At 35.6% G+C, this 21,877-nt stretch overlaps 1 protein-coding gene and 1 long non-coding RNA gene across 2 annotated transcripts; both read right to left on the reverse strand.

Annotated features, from left to right (window-relative positions):
• Window positions 1–2,024: 2,024 nt before the first annotated feature.
• On the reverse strand, window positions 2,025–4,761 carry LOC134856904 (uncharacterized). Its single transcript, XR_010164859.1, has 3 exons — window positions 4,674–4,761; window positions 4,247–4,515; window positions 2,025–2,411 (listed from the first exon to the last, which is right to left on the reverse strand). It is a non-coding gene; the product is annotated as an uncharacterized LOC134856904 (long non-coding RNA).
• A 679-nt stretch (window positions 4,762–5,440) lies between these two features.
• Window positions 5,441–7,915, reverse strand: LOC134839261 (uncharacterized). The gene is made up of 3 exons (XM_063854761.1): window positions 7,726–7,915; window positions 6,337–6,483; window positions 5,441–5,768 (listed from the first exon to the last, which is right to left on the reverse strand). The coding sequence occupies exons 1-3, from the start codon at window positions 7,913–7,915 to the stop codon at window positions 5,443–5,445; spliced, it is 663 nt and encodes a 220-aa protein (XP_063710831.1). The 3' UTR covers window positions 5,441–5,442.
• Between the last annotated feature and the right edge of the window lie 13,962 nt (window positions 7,916–21,877).

Genomic DNA, 21,877 nt, shown 5'->3' on the forward strand with positions numbered 1-21,877 from the left:
TGAGCTGCAAATGGTCAAGCTATTAACTTTTGCCAGAAAATTTTTTTTTTTAAATGTCGACTGCAAAAACTTAGAAAAACTGAAAGCGCTGTCCCTAAAAATCAAGTTCACGTTAGATTGTCTAAAGTATTCCGTAAATAAGAACACTGTTTGAGTTGATAAAAAAATTACGATTTCCGTGATTTGTTGTTTATTGCACTCCCGCTGTAGCATAGTTTAAATCTAAGTGCTAGAAACACACATTTTCAAAAAAAATGACGGCATTTTTGGGCTCAGATTATTCTGCTAACAAGTTGTCACTTTTAATCAAAAATTTTAATAAAAAATAATTGATTGCTTAATTAACCAGCCAGGGGCTCCGCCCTGAGGTTAATTGATTAAAATTAACTAAGCTATAGCTAATTTACAAGCGCTCACTTGGTAAATTAGAGCAGACGTGCGGTTTTAAGTAGCAATTATAAGATGGCTGGGCACTAAAACTACCGGATTCACCACAACACCACACAAAATCATCTTCAAAATCATCATATAGTCATCCAATCATCCTATTACCTAATGAGCCGAAAATGGAAGTTTCAAAAAGCTAAAAAATGTAAACATCAGTAGATCAGTAGAGCAAAACTTATAAAATATTAGTTCTAGTAGTTCAAAAATGGCCTATTAGTTCAAAAACGTCAATTTTACAATTTTAAACAAACAATCACTTAAAAACAATTGAGTACATATTTAGTTTTCTTACTTGGCTCAAGAAGTTTATTCGAAATTAATTGAATTTAAGATCGAGCAGCTACCTAGACTTTCAGATTCACGTGAGTTCTCTCGTTTTTTTTGTTCAAAGCTTCGAAATTTTTTAGAGTAATTCTTCTTCGGTTCAAATCCATCTAAGCATTTGTGTTCTCATTTAAATATTTTGAATATTAAACAACGTTTTTGATGAGGTTTTCGAAAAATATTTTTTAGGTATATGCACTGAGCCTCGTTACAGTATTTGAAATTAGCCAACCTTGTGCAACCCTATCTATTTTCATTGCAGCTTAAAAAATAAAAGGTCTTATTAAATTGTATAAAGATCAATTTTACAATTTCAAACAAACAATCACCTAAAAACAATTGAGTATCAAATCTTGCTTTCTCATCAGTTTGTTATTCATATATACATCAGTTCAGTGCCCTAAACTAAAAGTCCAAACACTCGCCTCGTAAAACAGATTAGGAACAGGGCCTTTAAATCACTAATGTTTTAATGCCATGAAAATTCATATATGAACGAAAATTGGCTAAAATGAACAACTTTCGGTTCCATCAAACCTTTTTAGTCCGGAAAAGGTTCAATTCAAATGTCAGGACGGGCTCAAGAAAATACAAAGAGGCTGAAGTACCAGCAACAATTTGATGATGTCAAACATGCGAACTTTCACCCTCTAATTTTTAACTGCATGACAGGGGCAGAATCATCGTCCTTGCGGGTTATTGAAAAATTAGCTGATAAAATTAGCCAAAAATTGACAACAGCTACAGAGACGTCATCACAACCTTACGCTCGGAATCAGTCTTTGCACTGCTAGCAATCTCTCTGCTCTGCATACGCGAAACGCGTTCGCTTCCAAAACCACTCCATAGTTGTTGATTTATTGCTAGGTACCATAGTTGAGTAAGGGAGGTTTAATTGTTGAATAAAGTTCAATGAAAGTCTAACTTATTTTGATTGAGAAATCTCTTTGTTTTATATAAATTACATAGATTAGTTTTTTATGCTTGGAAACTCTAACCAGCTTATGCATGGACAGTATTTACGCGGAACGGCGCTATTAAATTGACTTATCTCTTCCTATCAGCTCTTTTTCAATTCAAGCGTTAAATTTAGGAGGGGTGTCTATCAAATACTTGCGAGTCGCCTAGCATACGCAATCAAAATAGTTTTTCTTCATTTTGAATTTTAGTTGCAAAAAAATAATTTGGAAATTATTTGCAAAAATTTTAGTTGCAAAAATTTTAGTTTGGAAATAACAAATAATTAAGTCGCAATTTCATTTGCGTTAATAGCCACATGCTAAGCTGTAGGCATGCAAATATGCCGGTCCCCAATTTATGCTCGAAAAAATATTGTGAAGTATAATACTTTTGACCCAACAAGCTTTTAGTCATAGACAAGACAGTTGTACAAATAATTGTAGGGACGGACATTTTTGTTTTCTCGACATAGTTTCGTTTCTTTAAATTTCAGCTCACTTTCCACAGGCTTTCAGACACGCGTCTTCACTGGGATAAATGTTTTGAACCCCCTTAGGACAGTTTATGAGGCAGTAAAAGAGCAGTCGGCCATCTGGATCGTACAAGTGGGTTATGCCCATTGAACACTTGGCTTCACTTCCATCATCATCAGAATAAATCCACCAGGCAATGTCTCTTGTCTAAAGTAAGGTGAAATTTCTTTAAATGATCAAAAATAGATAAAGGAAGCTTCCTTTTGTTTTATACATGAACTATTAATTTTAATGTTAATAGTGACTTTTGATCATCATAAGACTAAATTTAATGAATAAAATTTTTTAAGTCAAGTCTTAACCCATTACGAGGCCAAACCGTGCATTTTGTTAATTTTAAGCGGAATTCGCAACAAGGACGCTCTTTTTGACCTTCCTTTGTTCTTTCGTTTACTTTGATTGTTCAGACAAAACATTAGCATGTACGAAGACTTGTCTCTAGAATCCAGGAACGTACTGATACAAAATTTCACGCCTTATGTCGTGAATTACAGGTTGATACCGCCCATGTTGATATAAAAAAATATCGATATATAAAAATCTTAAATAAAAACTTCTGTCGATATGGCCGACCAAATTGATTTTCCAAGTTCTTCCAAAACTCTAAGAAGCGCAAGTTTTAAGCGACGCAGACAAATTTTTATGAAAGAAAACTGCGTTTTCAGGCGCGTTTTGAAAAGTTTTGACCATGGAATTTTCAAAATCGGCCTTAGAACGTCGATATGATTAATTAGTTTAAAATAATCCCCCAAAAACGGTTCTTGGATCATAGAAGGGTGAACACTCGACTAACATAAAGCTCGACTAGCATAAATGTTTGAAAAGACAACAATCTATCGACTAGCATACTTTTGATAGTTTTATCTCTCAGAAATACAAGCACCAATAATAAGTCGTTCAAACTGAACTTTTCATTTCTGAGACTTAGAAAAACCGATAAATTTAGCAACCAACAAGCAAATGAAATTTATTAACGAAAAAATTGTGGTCAGTCACACCCAGACCTGCTAGTGGCTTGACCGAATACAAAAAATTTTGCCGCAAGAAGTTTGAACAACTGGGATTTATGTTTTTTTTTGTGTGTGTATTGTGATTAAATATTTAACGATATTTGTCTTTCACCTTTAAATTTTTAGTTATTTTTATTTATTCCGTCCAAAAAACAATGCATCATTGTTTAACAGGTTGAGCTGCTCTAATTACGCGCTATGGTGGTAGTTGTTTTCAACCAATAAGATTTGAGCATTCGTTTTTCTGTTTTCATGTTTTTTTGAGAATTACAATTTTGGGCGGAATATAAAAAACCCACTTTTTATGCTAGCCCGCACCGAGCTTTTATGTATCATAATCGATCATCGTGGATATTTATTTCAAAAATAATAGATTATAATGGACTATTTTGACAAAACAATCTATTCTAGTGCCAAAAAATGAAGAACTATAATCATCTATAATGGATTATAAGGGACTTTTTTTTCAATAATAATCGATAGTAATGGCATATAATCGATTATGTAGTCTAAGTTTTACATCTGTAAAAGAATATATTGGATTATTTTTGTCTCTCAAATCCATTATTATCAATAAAATTTCATTGGCTCTCGTTGCGGGAGTCGATACGATTTTCAATATTAAAAGTTTTATGCTAGTCTAGCTTCATGCTAGTCGATACATCGCCCATTGAGTATCTACATATTTCACTTTTTTAAAATTTGAGCTGCAAATATATCATTCACGGGGCTAGAGAGCTTCTGGCGCTGTACTGATTTAAGGTTTTCTCAAAGGAGGTGGGCGGATATTTATGGTCAAAAAGATTAGAGGAGAGCTCTTCTAAAAAAATTCAATAACACATTTTTTGTCAAATTTTACAAAAGGACGTTTTATGGTATTTTTTGGTTTGTTTTGACAAGAAACTGCATCTGGACTCCCGCCTAATTTCGTTACTGCCTGAACTCTGCTGGTCAATCCATAGTTTTACTTACCTGCTCAAAGTGTGCCGATCCCTCCCCGCAGATCCCTTTGAAATCCATCCCAGTGGTCACTTCACATGATCTCAGTTTGTCCTCCCTCCAAAGCATGTTATCTCCTCCGCATTTACGCTTCGATATTCTCGCGCAATCAAGATAGTCAACCAGCAGAATTGCAACAAAAAGTGAAACGATAATCTGCAGCGAGTTCATATTTTTCGACTTCTAATTCGCGTTAAGCAGAGCTGCAAAAACCTGCTCGCAGTTGGATGTTTAGTACTTAGCTAAACAAACAATTCGTATCTCTCAGATTTGTACACAGAAGCAGCGAAGTTAACTTTTTGTCTTAAGAAAAAATAAAAATTTGATAAATTTTTGGAAATCAAAGTTTTGTTCAAATCCACTTTTAGAAGCTATTCAAGTTAAGAGAGAAAGAACCTACCAGCTCTAAATTTGAAGTCTATTTGAATCTATTTAACCAGGTGCGTGCCTCGTTTGAGCACCACAAGTCATCGACCTCAAGTTTAGACCGATTAAAAGCATATTACATCCTTATAAATATTTATTAGATAAGATCATTAAGTTGTTCACACAAAATGCAATGATTTCAACGCAATTATTCTTCCTCCAATTTTCAAAAAAAGTATGAAGTTTTTTGCGCATATGGTCGAGAAAATAATTGAAGCAATAAGTTTTTTGACTTTACAGCAACTGTGGTATAAAAACATTTAAAATATTTGAATGAATTATCGCGGATGTGGTCAGAATTTCAACCTGAGCGCCATTTCAACCTTTCATCTTACCAGATGGTCAAATTTTGTCAATTTCTTTTAGGCTGACCGAGCTCTCATAAAACAAATATAGAGACCCCCGTTTTGCGCAATTGAAAAAAAAATTTGGCCAAAAATGATGTTTTGGGGCACTTTTTGGCTTGTGAACCCTCAGCCCTCCTCCCCGTTTTTGGCCTGCATGTTCCCTCAAACCTACTGTATATTGCTTTAGGGTAGGTCACGGTAAGTCAAAATTTAGTATCAAAGGGGGAGGAACTTATTCGAGAGGTAAATAGGGATCGACGAAATATTAGACGTTGTTACACTCATAAAAAACAATCATTGATTTTAAAAGTTTTCAATTAGACAACAAAAAGCAAGTACTATGAAAATTTGCAATAAGCATTGATAATATCTAACGAAGATTTTGTTGATTGGAAATCAAAACTCGCATTCATAATTGTAAGCAGTCATAAGTGTCCGTGTCTTCTGAAACTGGGAATTGCAGTTATCATTGTCATCAGGGATATCTGCATGAGGATGAGTCACTTTCGGTGGTCTGTGATGAGGTGGGGGTGGAGGACATTTCTCCTTTTTAGGCCCCTTCTTCATAGCAGCTGTTAGAGCGTATGCTGTGGTTACGAAGATGCTGATGAAAGAGAGGACAAAGCCGAGCCATGCAAGGAGACATCCGATGAGAATCCGACGACCGGGTTCCGATTTGTAGTCTGCTGTCATGAAGGCACAGCTCATGAGAAGGACAACGCCTGCAATTAGTAATATGATATTTGAATGAATGAACAGTATTCATGTAATACAGTTGAATCCAACTTTTCGATATTATCCGTTTGAGACAACGAATCTGAACGAAGGGACAAAATATCTCACAATTAATCAGAAAATATAAGCGTAAGAATATGGTAAAGCTACCGTGTTACTAGTCAGTTCACCACCTAGTGCTAATTCCTTTGTAATTAATGATCATATCTTCTTATAAAACTTACTTGCTTAGTAAGGACTGCTCGCATGCAACCAATTCTACCCGGGGTGACAAAAATGCTGATCATGCAATTTCGTACAATGAAAAAAAAAAATGCTTGCAATAGTTTCATGCAATTTTATGGACTGATTTTTTTTTTACTAAAAAAATTGTATGAAAAGAGCAAATTAAACATTTTTTCCATTCTATGAAATTTTATACTAAGCATTTTTTTGCCACACTCTGGAATTAAACAACAAGCTATTTGCTATATTTTTCATTACAAATATTGTATGCTAATAGAAAAAACAATGTTTAATAAAAACTAATTCTAGTATGACTAATAATGTACTCACAGTGTATGAAGGAGGTGGCGGCTGAGAATACAGTCAGACAGTGTCCTGGTTTGGCGAAGATGGTGGCTAGGAGGGCGGGGATCAACAACAGACACACAGTGTGGTCCACCAGAAGGAACACACGTGCTACTTCTATGAAGGCTGTGTCTGTCCAAACGGAAAAACAAACAGATCATTTTAGAACTCATAAAATATTTGCGGTTTTTCATATATTTTGTGGGAGTTTTGGAGACGTGCTTGAAATGGTATTGGACTTGAAAAAACTTTGCTTTCAAATAATTTTGTTAAATAAATAACACAGTGCAAACTTTCCGAAACACGGGAAATGTCTGCAACCAATGCCAAGTAATGAACACTACTTATATTTTCATGTTTTTCTATGAAAAATTGGGCCTGTTAAATTTTTTCATAGCTTTATTTAACTCAACAAAAATTTTATTCAAAAACATTATTCATTTGAAAATTCTCAACTTTCAACATTAAAGAAAATAAAATTGTGTTTCGAAATCTTGTGTTTCATCCGAAACTCACTAAACAAGGGTTTTCTGTCAAAAGAAAAATCTAAGAGTAACCGGCAGTTGCCACACAGATAAACTACATGTGGTGATATAAGCCATGTAAGTCTTAGACAACCCATTCACACCGAATTTTATATCAAAAACGTGACTTTTTGTAAACGGTTACTCCGAAAATTTCGGTGGTTGAAAACAGATCGATGCTGTTTTTTTCATATATTTATGTTTATCTTAGCATAAGAAAACAATAAAAAAGAGTTGTTTTTAAAAAACTTTTTTGGTTTTTTTTTTGGGGAAAAAACTCAACGTGCACTACGGTTATAAACACAGAATGTTAAATTTTGTTAGCACATTTTTTTCCGTAAACTGTATATTTCAGCACAGAAGCAAGTTGGCAATCAAAAGGGGAAAAATGCTTGCCTCTTTTTTTGTTCAAAATTTTTTTTGTTGCCAAATTTGCTGTATCCAAAACGGCTGCCATTTTTTTCTGGAGTTTTTAACCAATTTAAGATAACTTTTGAAAAAAAAGTTCCGATTGAAAAGAAGCTTGTCGTACATTTTGTACCATGAAAGTTGTATGATAAGCATTTTTTCCCGGCTCCATATACGAAATTGTATGATAAGCATTTTTCTTTTTTGACGCCAGCCCGTGTCAATACTATGGACTATAAAACTTCTTTGACAAGCTTTTTTGTATTTTTTGTAAAAAATGTTGATAAGTCAGGATATGAAATTTTTAAATATCATAGCCCCAGGTACAATTTAGGCTGTTAATTCTGAAAAAAATATATATTAGAAACTTCGACGGGTTCGTGATGAAATGACTCAATATCTCAGAGTGAAAAACCTTTTCAGTGATATTACGAGTACTCACAATATGCCTGACATGGTTTGTCGTCGCCTTCAGGGTACAGGGCACATTTCACCCACAGCCCCCTCCAATGCCTACTCCCACTCTCGTCCTCCCAAATAACCCCCCAGTTGGTGTGGGCAAACACAGAACACATCAGACTGAGAGACACCAGCGTACACGCCACGAACAGCAGGATTTTGCTCTGGTCCATTGCTGAATGTCACTTATCAGACTGGGTAAACTATCTAATGTATGATCACTTCTATGATTTCAAGCCGCATTTATTAATTGCTAAAATTTTTAAAAAAACTTACTTAACTTTAAAAGTTTTTTGTCAGCTTTTATCTTCAATTTCTCGAAAACAGGAGGACTGTTGAATCGATAACAAGTAAAGAGGAAAGTGATATGAAATATGGAAATCAGTGGTCAATTGAGAGATCATATTTACCATGAATGAGAATCGAGAGTTCTATTTTGATCACAATGGAAGTGGAAACAGTACATCATTGTATTCTTGTGATTTCAAGTTGAATTTTTTGGACGATGCGGGTGTTGAGAATATTGTCGGTTACAAACAAAAGAACATGACATTGTGTAGCTTCAATGCTTCCATGCCGATAAGGAAAAACTCGAGCCACGGCAACAATGAACAATTGGCTAAAATGGACAGCTGGGAACAGAGCTGGCTGCTGTGCAATTATCACAGAATGTTCCGAAATCAGGTTCTTTTTGTGAAGGGTTGGGGAGGCGAATTGGGTTTAAAACTAGGCCTCATGAGCTCATCGCAGGTTAGTTTAAGTAATAAAACAATTATTTGCCACTTTAGTTGCTTGAAATCATTGACACATTGCTTTAAATAACTGAAGCAAGCCTCGCTTAAGTATCCAAAAAAAGAACCGTGCTTAGCTATTGTTGTATCTTTAGATACTCAATGTGTTGAAAGTAAGATTGAGAAAGGTATGAATATGGACCAGCTCTATTGTTAAACTGATTTAAAACGAAAGAGTTATTCCCGACAAAAGGATTTGCAGATATTTATACACAAGATTATAGCGGATATTTTAAAGACATTAAAGACTATATATATCTAAACGGTGAGAAATACAGACCACAAGATATTTCACCTATAAATATTTTCAGCTTTGTTACCCTAAAAAATGAAATTCTCGATTTTCTAGGTTGGCCCTATTACATCTTAGAAAAATTAACTATCCTATACGCAATGTTTAACTTTATACGATTTCTTTTTTCACTTTTAAAAGGAATCTATAACACATGCGCTATACACACACAAGTAAATAGACAAGCAAGTGTAGCACGCATACTATTTGCAGGATTTTTTGGAATTTTTTCATCATCAATAAACAAAATTCTTCTAGACGCACAAATAAAAGAATAGAATACAAAAATAGCGACAAGACAGAACACATACGACGAAGAACATAATAACATAGAAGTAACACCTACCGCACCACAGTTGCCACCCCTACCACATAACCATCCATTATCCTTAGCCCCACGTAATTTCCGAAACCTAGCAATAACACATAAACCAAATTTTAGACCAAACATATCGCAAAGTCCCATACAACATATAATGACACATCATTCACAAGATGATAATACATATGAACAAATTATAGAACAACCCCATACCACCGCTTTTCAGTCTCAAAATTATCATTTTTTTAGACCACGATGAGCCGACAACTTGGATCCCTACACCGCTCAAATTCCCATCCAACCAACCTCAACACTCCAATCCCAATAATCCCACTTTTTGCTTTCCCACCACCCGATTTTCCAACTATTAATATATCATCAAGCATGAATTCGGATACTAAGTCAGATATTTCAGTTTTATACTCCATTTCACAACTTAATAACCCTAATATAGAAACCCCTGATGAATTTGCAGACTCCGAACCATCTCCATCCAATATTTTTCAAACCAACTCCTCAGTTTTTTCAAAACCCCCTTTTCAACCGATCCCACCAAAAAATCCACTCCCATCCGTTTCCACTCCTTCTTATGATTCGCAAGTAACCCCAACCTATTCTCCATTTCATTCCGACCGATCATCTAATAATTCTCCAGATACCCCCCAAATCTCCCAGGAACTCGATAATTTTATCACCCTACAACAACAGCTAATACACCCTAACACCCTCACTATAAATCAAATTTTATCCACAATAGAATCCTCAAACCCACCTACTCCTACACCCTCCTCAGCTTACACTGCATCATTAGCACAATCATCCACATCCACCGAATCATCAAATAGCACTCACCGAGCTTATCGCACTTTTAAAAGAAAATTCCCGAACCATCCATTCCCGACCAAACCAGGAACAGCCTGCGAATATATTAATCATCCACACCACACCAACACGAAAGATTTTCTAGCAATCACCTTACCCTCATTCCCACAATATACTTTAAACACACCTAACGACACTAACGACACACGTAGTTTTGTAGATGAACATGTTTTAATGCCGACACTTCACTGGACAGCGTATTACCATTTTACTAATCCCCTTTGCCTGCCACTCTCTAGTACTCATAACAATATAGAAAAGAATAAAGATATGCTATATAGACTCACCGCAACACTAACACCTAGACAATTTGCTTATATAGGATATAAAAAATCACTAAAAACATTCACTGCACCCCGAGCTAACGACTTTACAATAGAATATTACGACCATAATATCATCCGAACTAATCAAGACCAATTTCTAGATGACGACCGCTTTGCTAACCCACAACTAACAGCAAAATTCTTCATCAAAACGTCATATGTTTTCACACTTAATATTTTTGATAGAAAATATGATCACATCATTTCTGAAGCACTAACTGATATTCAAGCTTACGAAAGTTTTAAAGCAAAATTTCAGTTATTTTCACTAACCTTTCACTTCCTTGCACCACATGAACGCGATTTGCACTGTTCACACATCATTATGTTATGCACTAAACAGACTCATACATATACATACTATCGCTTCATACAAAATCATTTTGATTTACATACTCCATCAAGACAACCACACCATCGTTTTCAGTTTCTTAACTCGAAGTACACTTCACCATTTTTTCTTAATTTCACCTATTGCATCAAGGATACTAACCTCCACGGCATCCTCCGCAATTATGACCCGGTAAAACAAATGTATATATTTTGTCCCATCACGAAAACCTTTAATGCCGAAGAATCCAGACCCTTCCTTATCCCACTTGAATTTATTCAACTTATAGAAATCCCAAAATTAGAATTTACTCACAATACTAAATATAATCACAAAATATATAACCTCATTCAAAACACACCTTATGAGTTTGCAGTAGGCACCGAAGAACTAAAGACCATTAAAGCACTTCAATTGCTTTGGCCACTGCTCCAAACTAAAAGCATCATTCGCATACTAGTTAAATTACTAACAAATTCGGACATAATACACGACATCTTTCCCCACGGCTTTTTCCCAGACAATTTACAGGTAGGTATAATTTGAAAATATTCTTAACTAATAAATTTAAATTAGTACTAACCATTCTTTACTCATGTTTCTTTTACATTTTTGGTCTTCATACCACGATCATCTGCAAAAAACAGAAAAGAAAATAAAAAAATAAACTTGTTAAAATTCTTCTAAAGTTCATTAATATTTTACACAAGATAATCTGATAAAATTCATACCAAATGTAGTAAATTAATTTATAAATTATTTCCCCATAAAGCAGTAAATTTAATTTTGATGAAAATTTATAACTTTAAATTTCCCCCGAAACTAGCAGTAAAATTGAAATTCTATGTAATAATATGATAAATGAAAATGCAGTACTAACCTTTTGATATTTTCATTCACTAGCACAGGAATTCTATTCAAACTCGCACAGCTCGCCCACGAATAATTATTTAAATAATGATTTTAAGTTTCAAGTTTTCACACTCAACAACTCTAACACATGATAACAAGTTTCAAACTTTCCTTTAACCCGGTTGGAAAGGAATTATATACTAAACCAAACTAACCAACGCAGCTTACTAAACACCACAAATCATAAAATAACAGCATGACTAAGAAAAGAAAACCAACGGTACCCAAACCGGATTAACCCAGTTTAAAACTGGATAATTTATTCTTTCGAAGACTATTATAAAGTCTAAGAAAGAAATAATAAAACACAAAAAAATCGAAAGACAAACCCATAACAAAAACAATTTGATTTTTGAAAAAACGACACAACCAAAGAAACATAAGAAAGACCAACATAAACCCAACATAAAACGTTATCACATAACAGGACCTCTCAAAGAAACCGCACGAAATCATACTCCCACTCCTGGCCTAACCCACCAGAGAGGACGTCCTGAGCATGCTCTATAGCCGGCCTAACCCACCGCGCTACATCCACGCTTTGTGACCACACTTCTATTTTTAATAAGAGGTACTCAAGGGTGAGTAACTCATCAAAATAACCGAACTAAAACAAAATGCTTTTGTGAAAACAACTAACTAAATTCATGATTAAAAAACCGAACTAATAAAAATTTTATAAAATGTAAATCATACCTTGCAGTATATAGATCAACACACAACAACAAAGACGAACATCCAAAGACAAAATGATCCCATTACACTTGAACAAGAATGGCTAACCACAACCGATATGCCGTCCACAATCACAACTCAAAGGATTTAGAGTACGACTTGACTTCGCAGAAAAGGACTTCATTGAACTAGACCAATGACCACCTCGATGTTCAAGTATACGTACAGATCCGAGTTACAAGGCATCCCTTCCACACACAATCTCCACGTCATTCCCAGACGAGGTTGAACACAAAACAAGTTCTCTACATAATACAGAAAAACCCGTCATAGCAAACCATTTTTAAATCAGATTGATTTCATTGGGAAACACAGTCGTTGTCACAAGACGACACAACGATTGATGTCCCTAACTCCAGCGTCCTGGAACTTCTCTAACAAGAGGAACCGGACAAGAATATGATGTTCGCCAAATACCAACGTTCATCATCCATCCTTTGAATGGCAGAAAGATAATTCTAAAAAACTCTGTAAAACCCGGATGGGTGGAACCTGATCTAAACTATATTTTATGATTGGATAAATTAGATATTTTACCACTGAAAAGTATTTAATATTAAACGATCATGATCCATCTAACTAACAACCCACTTATTTGTAAGTGCTGAAATTACTTGTAATTTCAGCACCAGAGAGATTTGAATTTAACTTAGAAATTAGTTGTCTCTCCAAGAGAACTTCAGCAGCCGCAACAAACCAGTATACCCTAGATCTATTGAGCCTAGCAGAGACTAGTTAAACACCCTGAGACTAGAAAGTATAAGAATAAGATTAGGATCGGTATTAGACTAAGAAGTTGCACGAATCTATCCGGCCGATAAAAAAGATAGCGTGACGAGCAGACGGTGTACCCTATACGAAATTACTCTATGAGTTAACCACATTGGTCCTAACTCATTTGGTGCGACCATAAGTCTCGAATAAGACCTTAATAGCTTAGAATTAACCAAAAATAGATTAGAAATTAGACAAAATATTTTTAAAATGTTATACGATAATAATTTAATCGAAATGTCTCTACAACTCAATAGATCAGAGCCGATATTCCGAACAATAATAGAACTACCCGGAATTAGAAGAAGACCTCGAACAAAAGACGACATACGACAAAGTATAAACTTACCAAATAGTTTTATGATCGTACGGCAAAAGCCAACACAAACTTTTATATTTAGAATCTTATTAGCAATGAATTTAGATTTTCATCTGCAAACATAAAATTTTGAAGTCAATCTTGATGATCATTTCAGGCGCTAAACAAAATTATTAATATACAATAACGATTGATAAAAATATCTCAGATCAATTTCTTAATTTCTGCAGTCTTGAAAATGAAAATAAAAATTAGTAGCATGACTGTGCCAGTCGGTCATGTCTGGGGGTTTGACCTTGAGAAATACGTAATTTTGGAGTGAAATTTTAATTTTGCAAAATTCGAATCGAGCCTGTCATGCTCAATTTTCTCGAACCAACTGAAAATGAAAAAGTCAGAAATGAGAACACCCGAATTAACAATTGCGGGAAACTACTCAAGAAAAAGGCAGGAAATTGCTATTCGCAATTTCTCGATACGAAATATCAAGAGAGTAGAGCTGTCTTGTCCTGAAAACAGGAGAATCGAATACGGACTTGAGACAGAACAATTATTCGAATGGAAAGGAGTGGACTCTGAATGGAAGAGTGGACAACTCGAGTGTCCAAAGGGTTCATTCAGAGACTTTGATTCTAGAGACAAAACTTACTTCTGTTATTGAAACTAATTGGCCTTAAAACTTATTTAGTTATATTATTTAATTCTCAAGCTGCTCAGTTATAACTTACTCCTCATACTCAAGTGCGTCGATATGTAAGTTCCAATTTAAATTTCTCGAGTGTATTTTATGATAGTTATGTTGAGATAAGGCGAGTTTTAGGTTGATCCATCTGAAATGGATCAAAGTTCCACTGTCCAATAAAAAGTAACTAAGCGGATTGTTCCGACCCGGTTTTTAACGGCGTTCATGTATTTTGGGTATCCCGAGACCTAAGTATGGGGACGTTTTTATTTCTAGAGTGGGGGGGTATTTTGGTAGTGGCCTTTAAGCTGTAATGGGTTCCAGTCTCATGTCGCAAGCGAACCGAATTGGCTCCGACCGTTCTTGAGGCGGAAAAGCACAAGAGATAGTGTCCCTGACTCTTGAGCCAATGGTTATAGGGCCTATTTTTCTTAAGCCTCATATGTGACTAAAGTAGGCGACTGTTACATAGTGTTTTTATGGCGCTCCTGGGTGTTTTTACGACATCATGACTACGGAGTCGAACCCACTTGACACAGCTCCGGGCTACATGCCCATTCTAGAGTACCGGTGGTACGGTTCAGCGGGAACGTGTAAACCTTCCGGTTGTACCGTGATAGCTTTTTAAGAAAACTCAAGAAAACTTCCTGGTACGCTCTCCGAACGAGGCTTAGCTAACCGAGTAAAGGGGGGCAACTAGGGGGACAAAAACACGAGCAAAAAAGGAAAACAAATAGGAACAAAAACTATAAAACGAAAAAAGACAGTGACTTTGATACCAAATTAGTTGGATCGAACCTTTGTATTAATTAAATAGTATACACATACTGTTTTACAAGACCGATCGTTTCGATCAATCTAGCAATTTTTCGATCAACTAGCAGTGACCTTGGTAGGGTGCCCGAGTGGGGGGCGTTGTTAAGGGTTTTTAGATAGATTGCGACCCAACCGGACCACTGGGAGACTTGACTGGAAAGGGTGACCAGTCGAGTGGGAAAGAGGTTCACAAGGATCGAAACGGACCACCAAGAGACTTGATTGGAAGAGGTGACCAGTCGAGTGGGAAAGTGGGTCTGCTGTCAAGGGCAGAACAGAGACAACCAGCACAGGGCCACCACAAGAGGACGCACAAGGGTGTTCTCAGGTCGGACAACGGGTATCGTTAGAATCCACATTACATTATAAGAAATAAGTGTAAAATTGGATAAGCGGAGTCCCATTGTTTTGAGGCAGTTTTTACTCAAGCAGACCTGGAAACAGGTCTACGGTTTTTTCAAGAGAGGTTTAGCACCCGGCGCTTAAGGGATTTTTCGGCTTAAGAGGGGGGCTAAACAGGGGGGAGGTTAGCAGGGGGACTGGTTAGGTTAGAGGTTGGCGGTTGTAAATTGTAAAAAGGGGGGAATTAGAGTAACTAGTTAATCGACATCGTTGATTTAGTTACATTAGCCATCAACACGCGTGGTAACAATAGGTGGACATCCAAAACTTATCTCGAGTTAAGATTGGTACGCTGGTTGGATCGGTAGGGGGGAACGGATATAGACAGTTTTCGTGACACCTCATAAGACAACTAGTGGGGGGAGGAAAACGCGTGGCAATTAGGTACCAGACATTTTTTTTGAAAGAAGGTTGACATTTGTCTCCTTTGAATTTTAGGTGGGTTGATTACTCTGTTTTGTTTTTTTTTTCGGTATAAAATTTTATTTTTTCTATATACATTGTTGCGTTTTGGGGAAGATTTGCGATTGGTTTTTAATACAAACAGGTGATCACAAGATACCTGCACACCGAAGAAACGGTGAAAGGGGGAATTAGAGTAACTAGTTAATCGACATCGTTGATTTAGTTACATTAGCCATCAACACGCGTGGTAACAATAGGTGGACATCCAAAACTTATCTCGAGTTAAGATTGGTACGCTGGTTGGATCGGTAGGGGGGAACGGATATAGACAGTTTTCGTGACACCTCATAAGAGTTGCTTGAAATCATTGACACATTGCTTTAAATAACTGAAGCAAGCCTCGCTTAAGTATCCAAAAAAAGAACCGTGCTTAGCTATTGTTGTATCTTTAGATACTCAATGTGTTGAAAGTAAGATTGAGAAAGGTATGAATATGGACCAGCTCTATTGTTAAACTGATTTAAAACGAAAGAGTTATTCCCGACAAAAGGATTTGCAGATATTTATACACAAGATTATAGCGGATATTTTAAAGACATTAAAGACTATATATATCTAAACGGTGAGAAATACAGACCACAAGATATTTCACCTATAAATATTTTCAGCTTTGTTACCCTAAAAAATGAAATTCTCGATTTTCTAGGTTGGCCCTATTACATCTTAGAAAAATTAACTATCCTATACGCAATGTTTAACTTTATACGATTTCTTTTTTCACTTTTAAAAGGAATCTATAACACATGCGCTATACACACACAAGTAAATAGACAAGCAAGTGTAGCACGCATACTATTTGCAGGATTTTTTGGAATTTTTTCATCATCAATAAACAAAATTCTTCTAGACGCACAAATAAAAGAATAGAATACAAAAATAGCGACAAGACAGAACACATACGACGAAGAACATAATAACATAGAAGTAACACCTACCGCACCACAGTTGCCACCCCTACCACATAACCATCCATTATCCTTAGCCCCACGTAATTTCCGAAACCTAGCAATAACACATAAACCAAATTTTAGACCAAACATATCGCAAAGTCCCATACAACATATAATGACACATCATTCACAAGATGATAATACATATGAACAAATTATAGAACAACCCCATACCACCGCTTTTCAGTCTCAAAATTATCATTTTTTTAGACCACGATGAGCCGACAACTTGGATCCCTACACCGCTCAAATTCCCATCCAACCAACCTCAACACTCCAATCCCAATAATCCCACTTTTTGCTTTCCCACCACCCGATTTTCCAACTATTAATATATCATCAAGCATGAATTCGGATACTAAGTCAGATATTTCAGTTTTATACTCCATTTCACAACTTAATAACCCTAATATAGAAACCCCTGATGAATTTGCAGACTCCGAACCATCTCCATCCAATATTTTTCAAACCAACTCCTCAGTTTTTTCAAAACCCCCTTTTCAACCGATCCCACCAAAAAATCCACTCCCATCCGTTTCCACTCCTTCTTATGATTCGCAAGTAACCCCAACCTATTCTCCATTTCATTCCGACCGATCATCTAATAATTCTCCAGATACCCCCCAAATCTCCCAGGAACTCGATAATTTTATCACCCTACAACAACAGCTAATACACCCTAACACCCTCACTATAAATCAAATTTTATCCACAATAGAATCCTCAAACCCACCTACTCCTACACCCTCCTCAGCTTACACTGCATCATTAGCACAATCATCCACATCCACCGAATCATCAAATAGCACTCACCGAGCTTATCGCACTCTTAAAAGAAAATTCCCGAACCATCCATTCCCGACCAAACCAGGAACAGCCTGCGAATATATTAATCATCCACACCACACCAACACGAAAGATTTTCTAGCAATCACCTTACCCTCATTCCCACAATATACTTTAAACACACCTAACGACACTAACGACACACGTAGTTTTGTAGATGAACATGTTTTAATGCCGACACTTCACTGGACAGCGTATTACCATTTTACTAATCCCCTTTGCCTGCCACTCTCTAGTACTCATAACAATATAGAAAAGAATAAAGATATGCTATATAGACTCACCGCAACACTAACACCTAGACAATTTGCTTATATAGGATATAAAAAATCACTAAAAACATTCACTGCACCCCGAGCTAACGACTTTACAATAGAATATTACGACCATAATATCATCCGAACTAATCAAGACCAATTTCTAGATGACGACCGCTTTGCTAACCCACAACTAACAGCAAAATTCTTCATCAAAACGTCATATGTTTTCACACTTAATATTTTTGATAGAAAATATGATCACATCATTTCTGAAGCACTAAATGATATTCAAGCTTACGAAAGTTTTAAAGCAAAATTTCAGTTATTTTCACTAACCTTTCACTTCCTTGCACCACATGAACGCGATTTGCACTGTTCACACATCATTATGTTATGCACTAAACAGACTCATACATATACATACTATCGCTTCATACAAAATCATTTTGATTTACATACTCCATCAAGACAACCACACCATCGTTTTCAGTTTCTTAACTCGAAGTACACTTCACCATTTTTTCTTAATTTCACCTATTGCATCAAGGATACTAACCTCCACGGCATCCTCCGCAATTATGACCCGGTAAAACAAATGTATATATTTTGTCCCATCACGAAAACCTTTAATGCCGAAGAATCCAGACCCTTCCTTATCCCACTTGAATTTATTCAACTTATAGAAATCCCAAAATTAGAATTTACTCACAATACTAAATATAATCACAAAATATATAACCTCATTCAAAACACACCTTATGAGTTTGCAGTAGGCACCGAAGAACTAAAGACCATTAAAGCACTTCAATTGCTTTGGCCACTGCTCCAAACTAAAAGCATCATTCGCATACTAGTTAAATTACTAACAAATTCGGACATAATACACGACATCTTTCCCCACGGCTTTTTCCCAGACAATTTACAGGTAGGTATAATTTGAAAATATTCTTAACTAATAAATTTAAATTAGTACTAACCATTCTTTACTCATGTTTCTTTTACATTTTTGGTCTTCATACCACGATCATCTGCAAAAAACAGAAAAGAAAATAAAAAAATAAACTTGTTAAAATTCTTCTAAAGTTCATTAATATTTTACACAAGATAATCTGATAAAATTCATACCAAATGTAGTAAATTAATTTATAAATTATTTCCCCATAAAGCAGTAAATTTAATTTTGATGAAAATTTATAACTTTAAATTTCCCCCGAAACTAGCAGTAAAATTGAAATTCTATGTAATAATATGATAAATGAAAATGCAGTACTAACCTTTTGATATTTTCATTCACTAGCACAGGAATTCTATTCAAACTCGCACAGCTCGCCCACGAATAATTATTTAAATAATGATTTTAAGTTTCAAGTTTTCACACTCAACAACTCTAACACATGATAACAAGTTTCAAACTTTCCTTTAACCCGGTTGGAAAGGAATTATATACTAAACCAAACTAACCAACGCAGCTTACTAAACACCACAAATCATAAAATAACAGCATGACTAAGAAAAGAAAACCAACGGTACCCAAACCGGATTAACCCAGTTTAAAACTGGATAATTTATTCTTTCGAAGACTATTATAAAGTCTAAGAAAGAAATAATAAAACACAAAAAAATCGAAAGACAAACCCATAACAAAAACAATTTGATTTTTGAAAAAACGACACAACCAAAGAAACATAAGAAAGACCAACATAAACCCAACATAAAACGTTATCACATAACAGGACCTCTCAAAGAAACCGCACGAAATCATACTCCCACTCCTGGCCTAACCCACCAGAGAGGACGTCCTGAGCATGCTCTATAGCCGGCCTAACCCACCGCGCTACATCCACGCTTTGTGACCACACTTCTATTTTTAATAAGAGGTACTCAAGGGTGAGTAACTCATCAAAATAACCGAACTAAAACAAAATGCTTTTGTGAAAACAACTAACTAAATTCATGATTAAAAAACCGAACTAATAAAAATTTTATAAAATGTAAATCATACCTTGCAGTATATAGATCAACACACAACAACAAAGACGAACATCCAAAGACAAAATGATCCCATTACACTTGAACAAGAATGGCTAACCACAACCGATATGCCGTCCACAATCACAACTCAAAGGATTTAGAGTACGACTTGACTTCGCAGAAAAGGACTTCATTGAACTAGACCAATGACCACCTCGATGTTCAAGTATACGTACAGATCCGAGTTACAAGGCATCCCTTCCACACACAATCTCCACGTCATTCCCAGACGAGGTTGAACACAAAACAAGTTCTCTACATAATACAGAAAAACCCGTCATAGCAAACCATTTTTAAATCAGATTGATTTCATTGGGAAACACAGTCGTTGTCACAAGACGACACAACGATTGATGTCCCTAACTCCAGCGTCCTGGAACTTCTCTAACAAGAGGAACCGGACAAGAATATGATGTTCGCCAAATACCAACGTTCATCATCCATCCTTTGAATGGCAGAAAGATAATTCTAAAAAACTCTGTAAAACCCGGATGGGTGGAACCTGATCTAAACTATATTTTATGATTGGATAAATTAGATATTTTACCACTGAAAAGTATTTAATATTAAACGATCATGATCCATCTAACTAACAACCCACTTATTTGTAAGTGCTGAAATTACTTGTAATTTCAGCACCAGAGAGATTTGAATTTAACTTAGAAATTAGTTGTCTCTCCAAGAGAACTTCAGCAGCCGCAACAAACCAGTATACCCTAGATCTATTGAGCCTAGCAGAGACTAGTTAAACACCCTGAGACTAGAAAGTATAAGAATAAGATTAGGATCGGTATTAGACTAAGAAGTTGCACGAATCTATCCGGCCGATAAAAAAGATAGCGTGACGAGCAGACGGTGTACCCTATACGAAATTACTCTATGAGTTAACCACATTGGTCCTAACTCATTTGGTGCGACCATAAGTCTCGAATAAGACCTTAATAGCTTAGAATTAACCAAAAATAGATTAGAAATTAGACAAAATATTTTTAAAATGTTATACGATAATAATTTAATCGAAATGTCTCTACAACTCAATAGATCAGAGCCGATATTCCGAACAATAATAGAACTACCCGGAATTAGAAGAAGACCTCGAACAAAAGACGACATACGACAAAGTATAAACTTACCAAATAGTTTTATGATCGTACGGCAAAAGCCAACACAAACTTTTATATTTAGAATCTTATTAGCAATGAATTTAGATTTTCATCTGCAAACATAAAATTTTGAAGTCAATCTTGATGATCATTTCAGGCGCTAAACAAAATTATTAATATACAATAACGATTGATAAAAATATCTCAGATCAATTTCTTAATTTCTGCAGTCTTGAAAATGAAAATAAAAATTAGTAGCATGACTGTGCCAGTCGGTCATGTCTGGGGGTTTGACCTTGAGAAATACGTAATTTTGGAGTGAAATTTTAATTTTGCAAAATTCGAATCGAGCCTGTCATGCTCAATTTTCTCGAACCAACTGAAAATGAAAAAGTCAGAAATGAGAACACCCGAATTAACAATTGCGGGAAACTACTCAAGAAAAAGGCAGGAAATTGCTATTCGCAATTTCTCGATACGAAATATCAAGAGAGTAGAGCTGTCTTGTCCTGAAAACAGGAGAATCGAATACGGACTTGAGACAGAACAATTATTCGAATGGAAAGGAGTGGACTCTGAATGGAAGAGTGGACAACTCGAGTGTCCAAAGGGTTCATTCAGAGACTTTGATTCTAGAGACAAAACTTACTTCTGTTATTGAAACTAATTGGCCTTAAAACTTATTTAGTTATATTATTTAATTCTCAAGCTGCTCAGTTATAACTTACTCCTCATACTCAAGTGCGTCGATATGTAAGTTCCAATTTAAATTTCTCGAGTGTATTTTATGATAGTTATGTTGAGATAAGGCGAGTTTTAGGTTGATCCATCTGAAATGGATCAAAGTTCCACTGTCCAATAAAAAGTAACTAAGCGGATTGTTCCGACCCGGTTTT

Source organism: Symsagittifera roscoffensis, chromosome 1, assembly GCF_963678635.1.
Source record: "Symsagittifera roscoffensis chromosome 1, txSymRosc1.1, whole genome shotgun sequence".
Classification (NCBI taxonomy): Eukaryota; Metazoa; Xenacoelomorpha; order Acoela; family Convolutidae; genus Symsagittifera; species Symsagittifera roscoffensis.

Bases quoted from the DNA above. Each gene is read 5' to 3' on its own strand.
- LOC134839261 (XM_063854761.1), bottom strand. From the start codon at position 7,915: ATGGACCAGAGCAAAATCCTGCTGTTCGTGGCGTGTACGCTGGTGTCT. The intron at 6,484-7,725 runs GTGAGTACTCGT...CCGTTTGGACAG, and splicing joins CAAACCATGTCAGGCATATT to ACACAGCCTTCATAGAAGTA. The intron at 5,769-6,336 runs GTGAGTACATTA...TACTAATTGCAG, and splicing joins CGCCACCTCCTTCATACACT to GCGTTGTCCTTCTCATGAGC.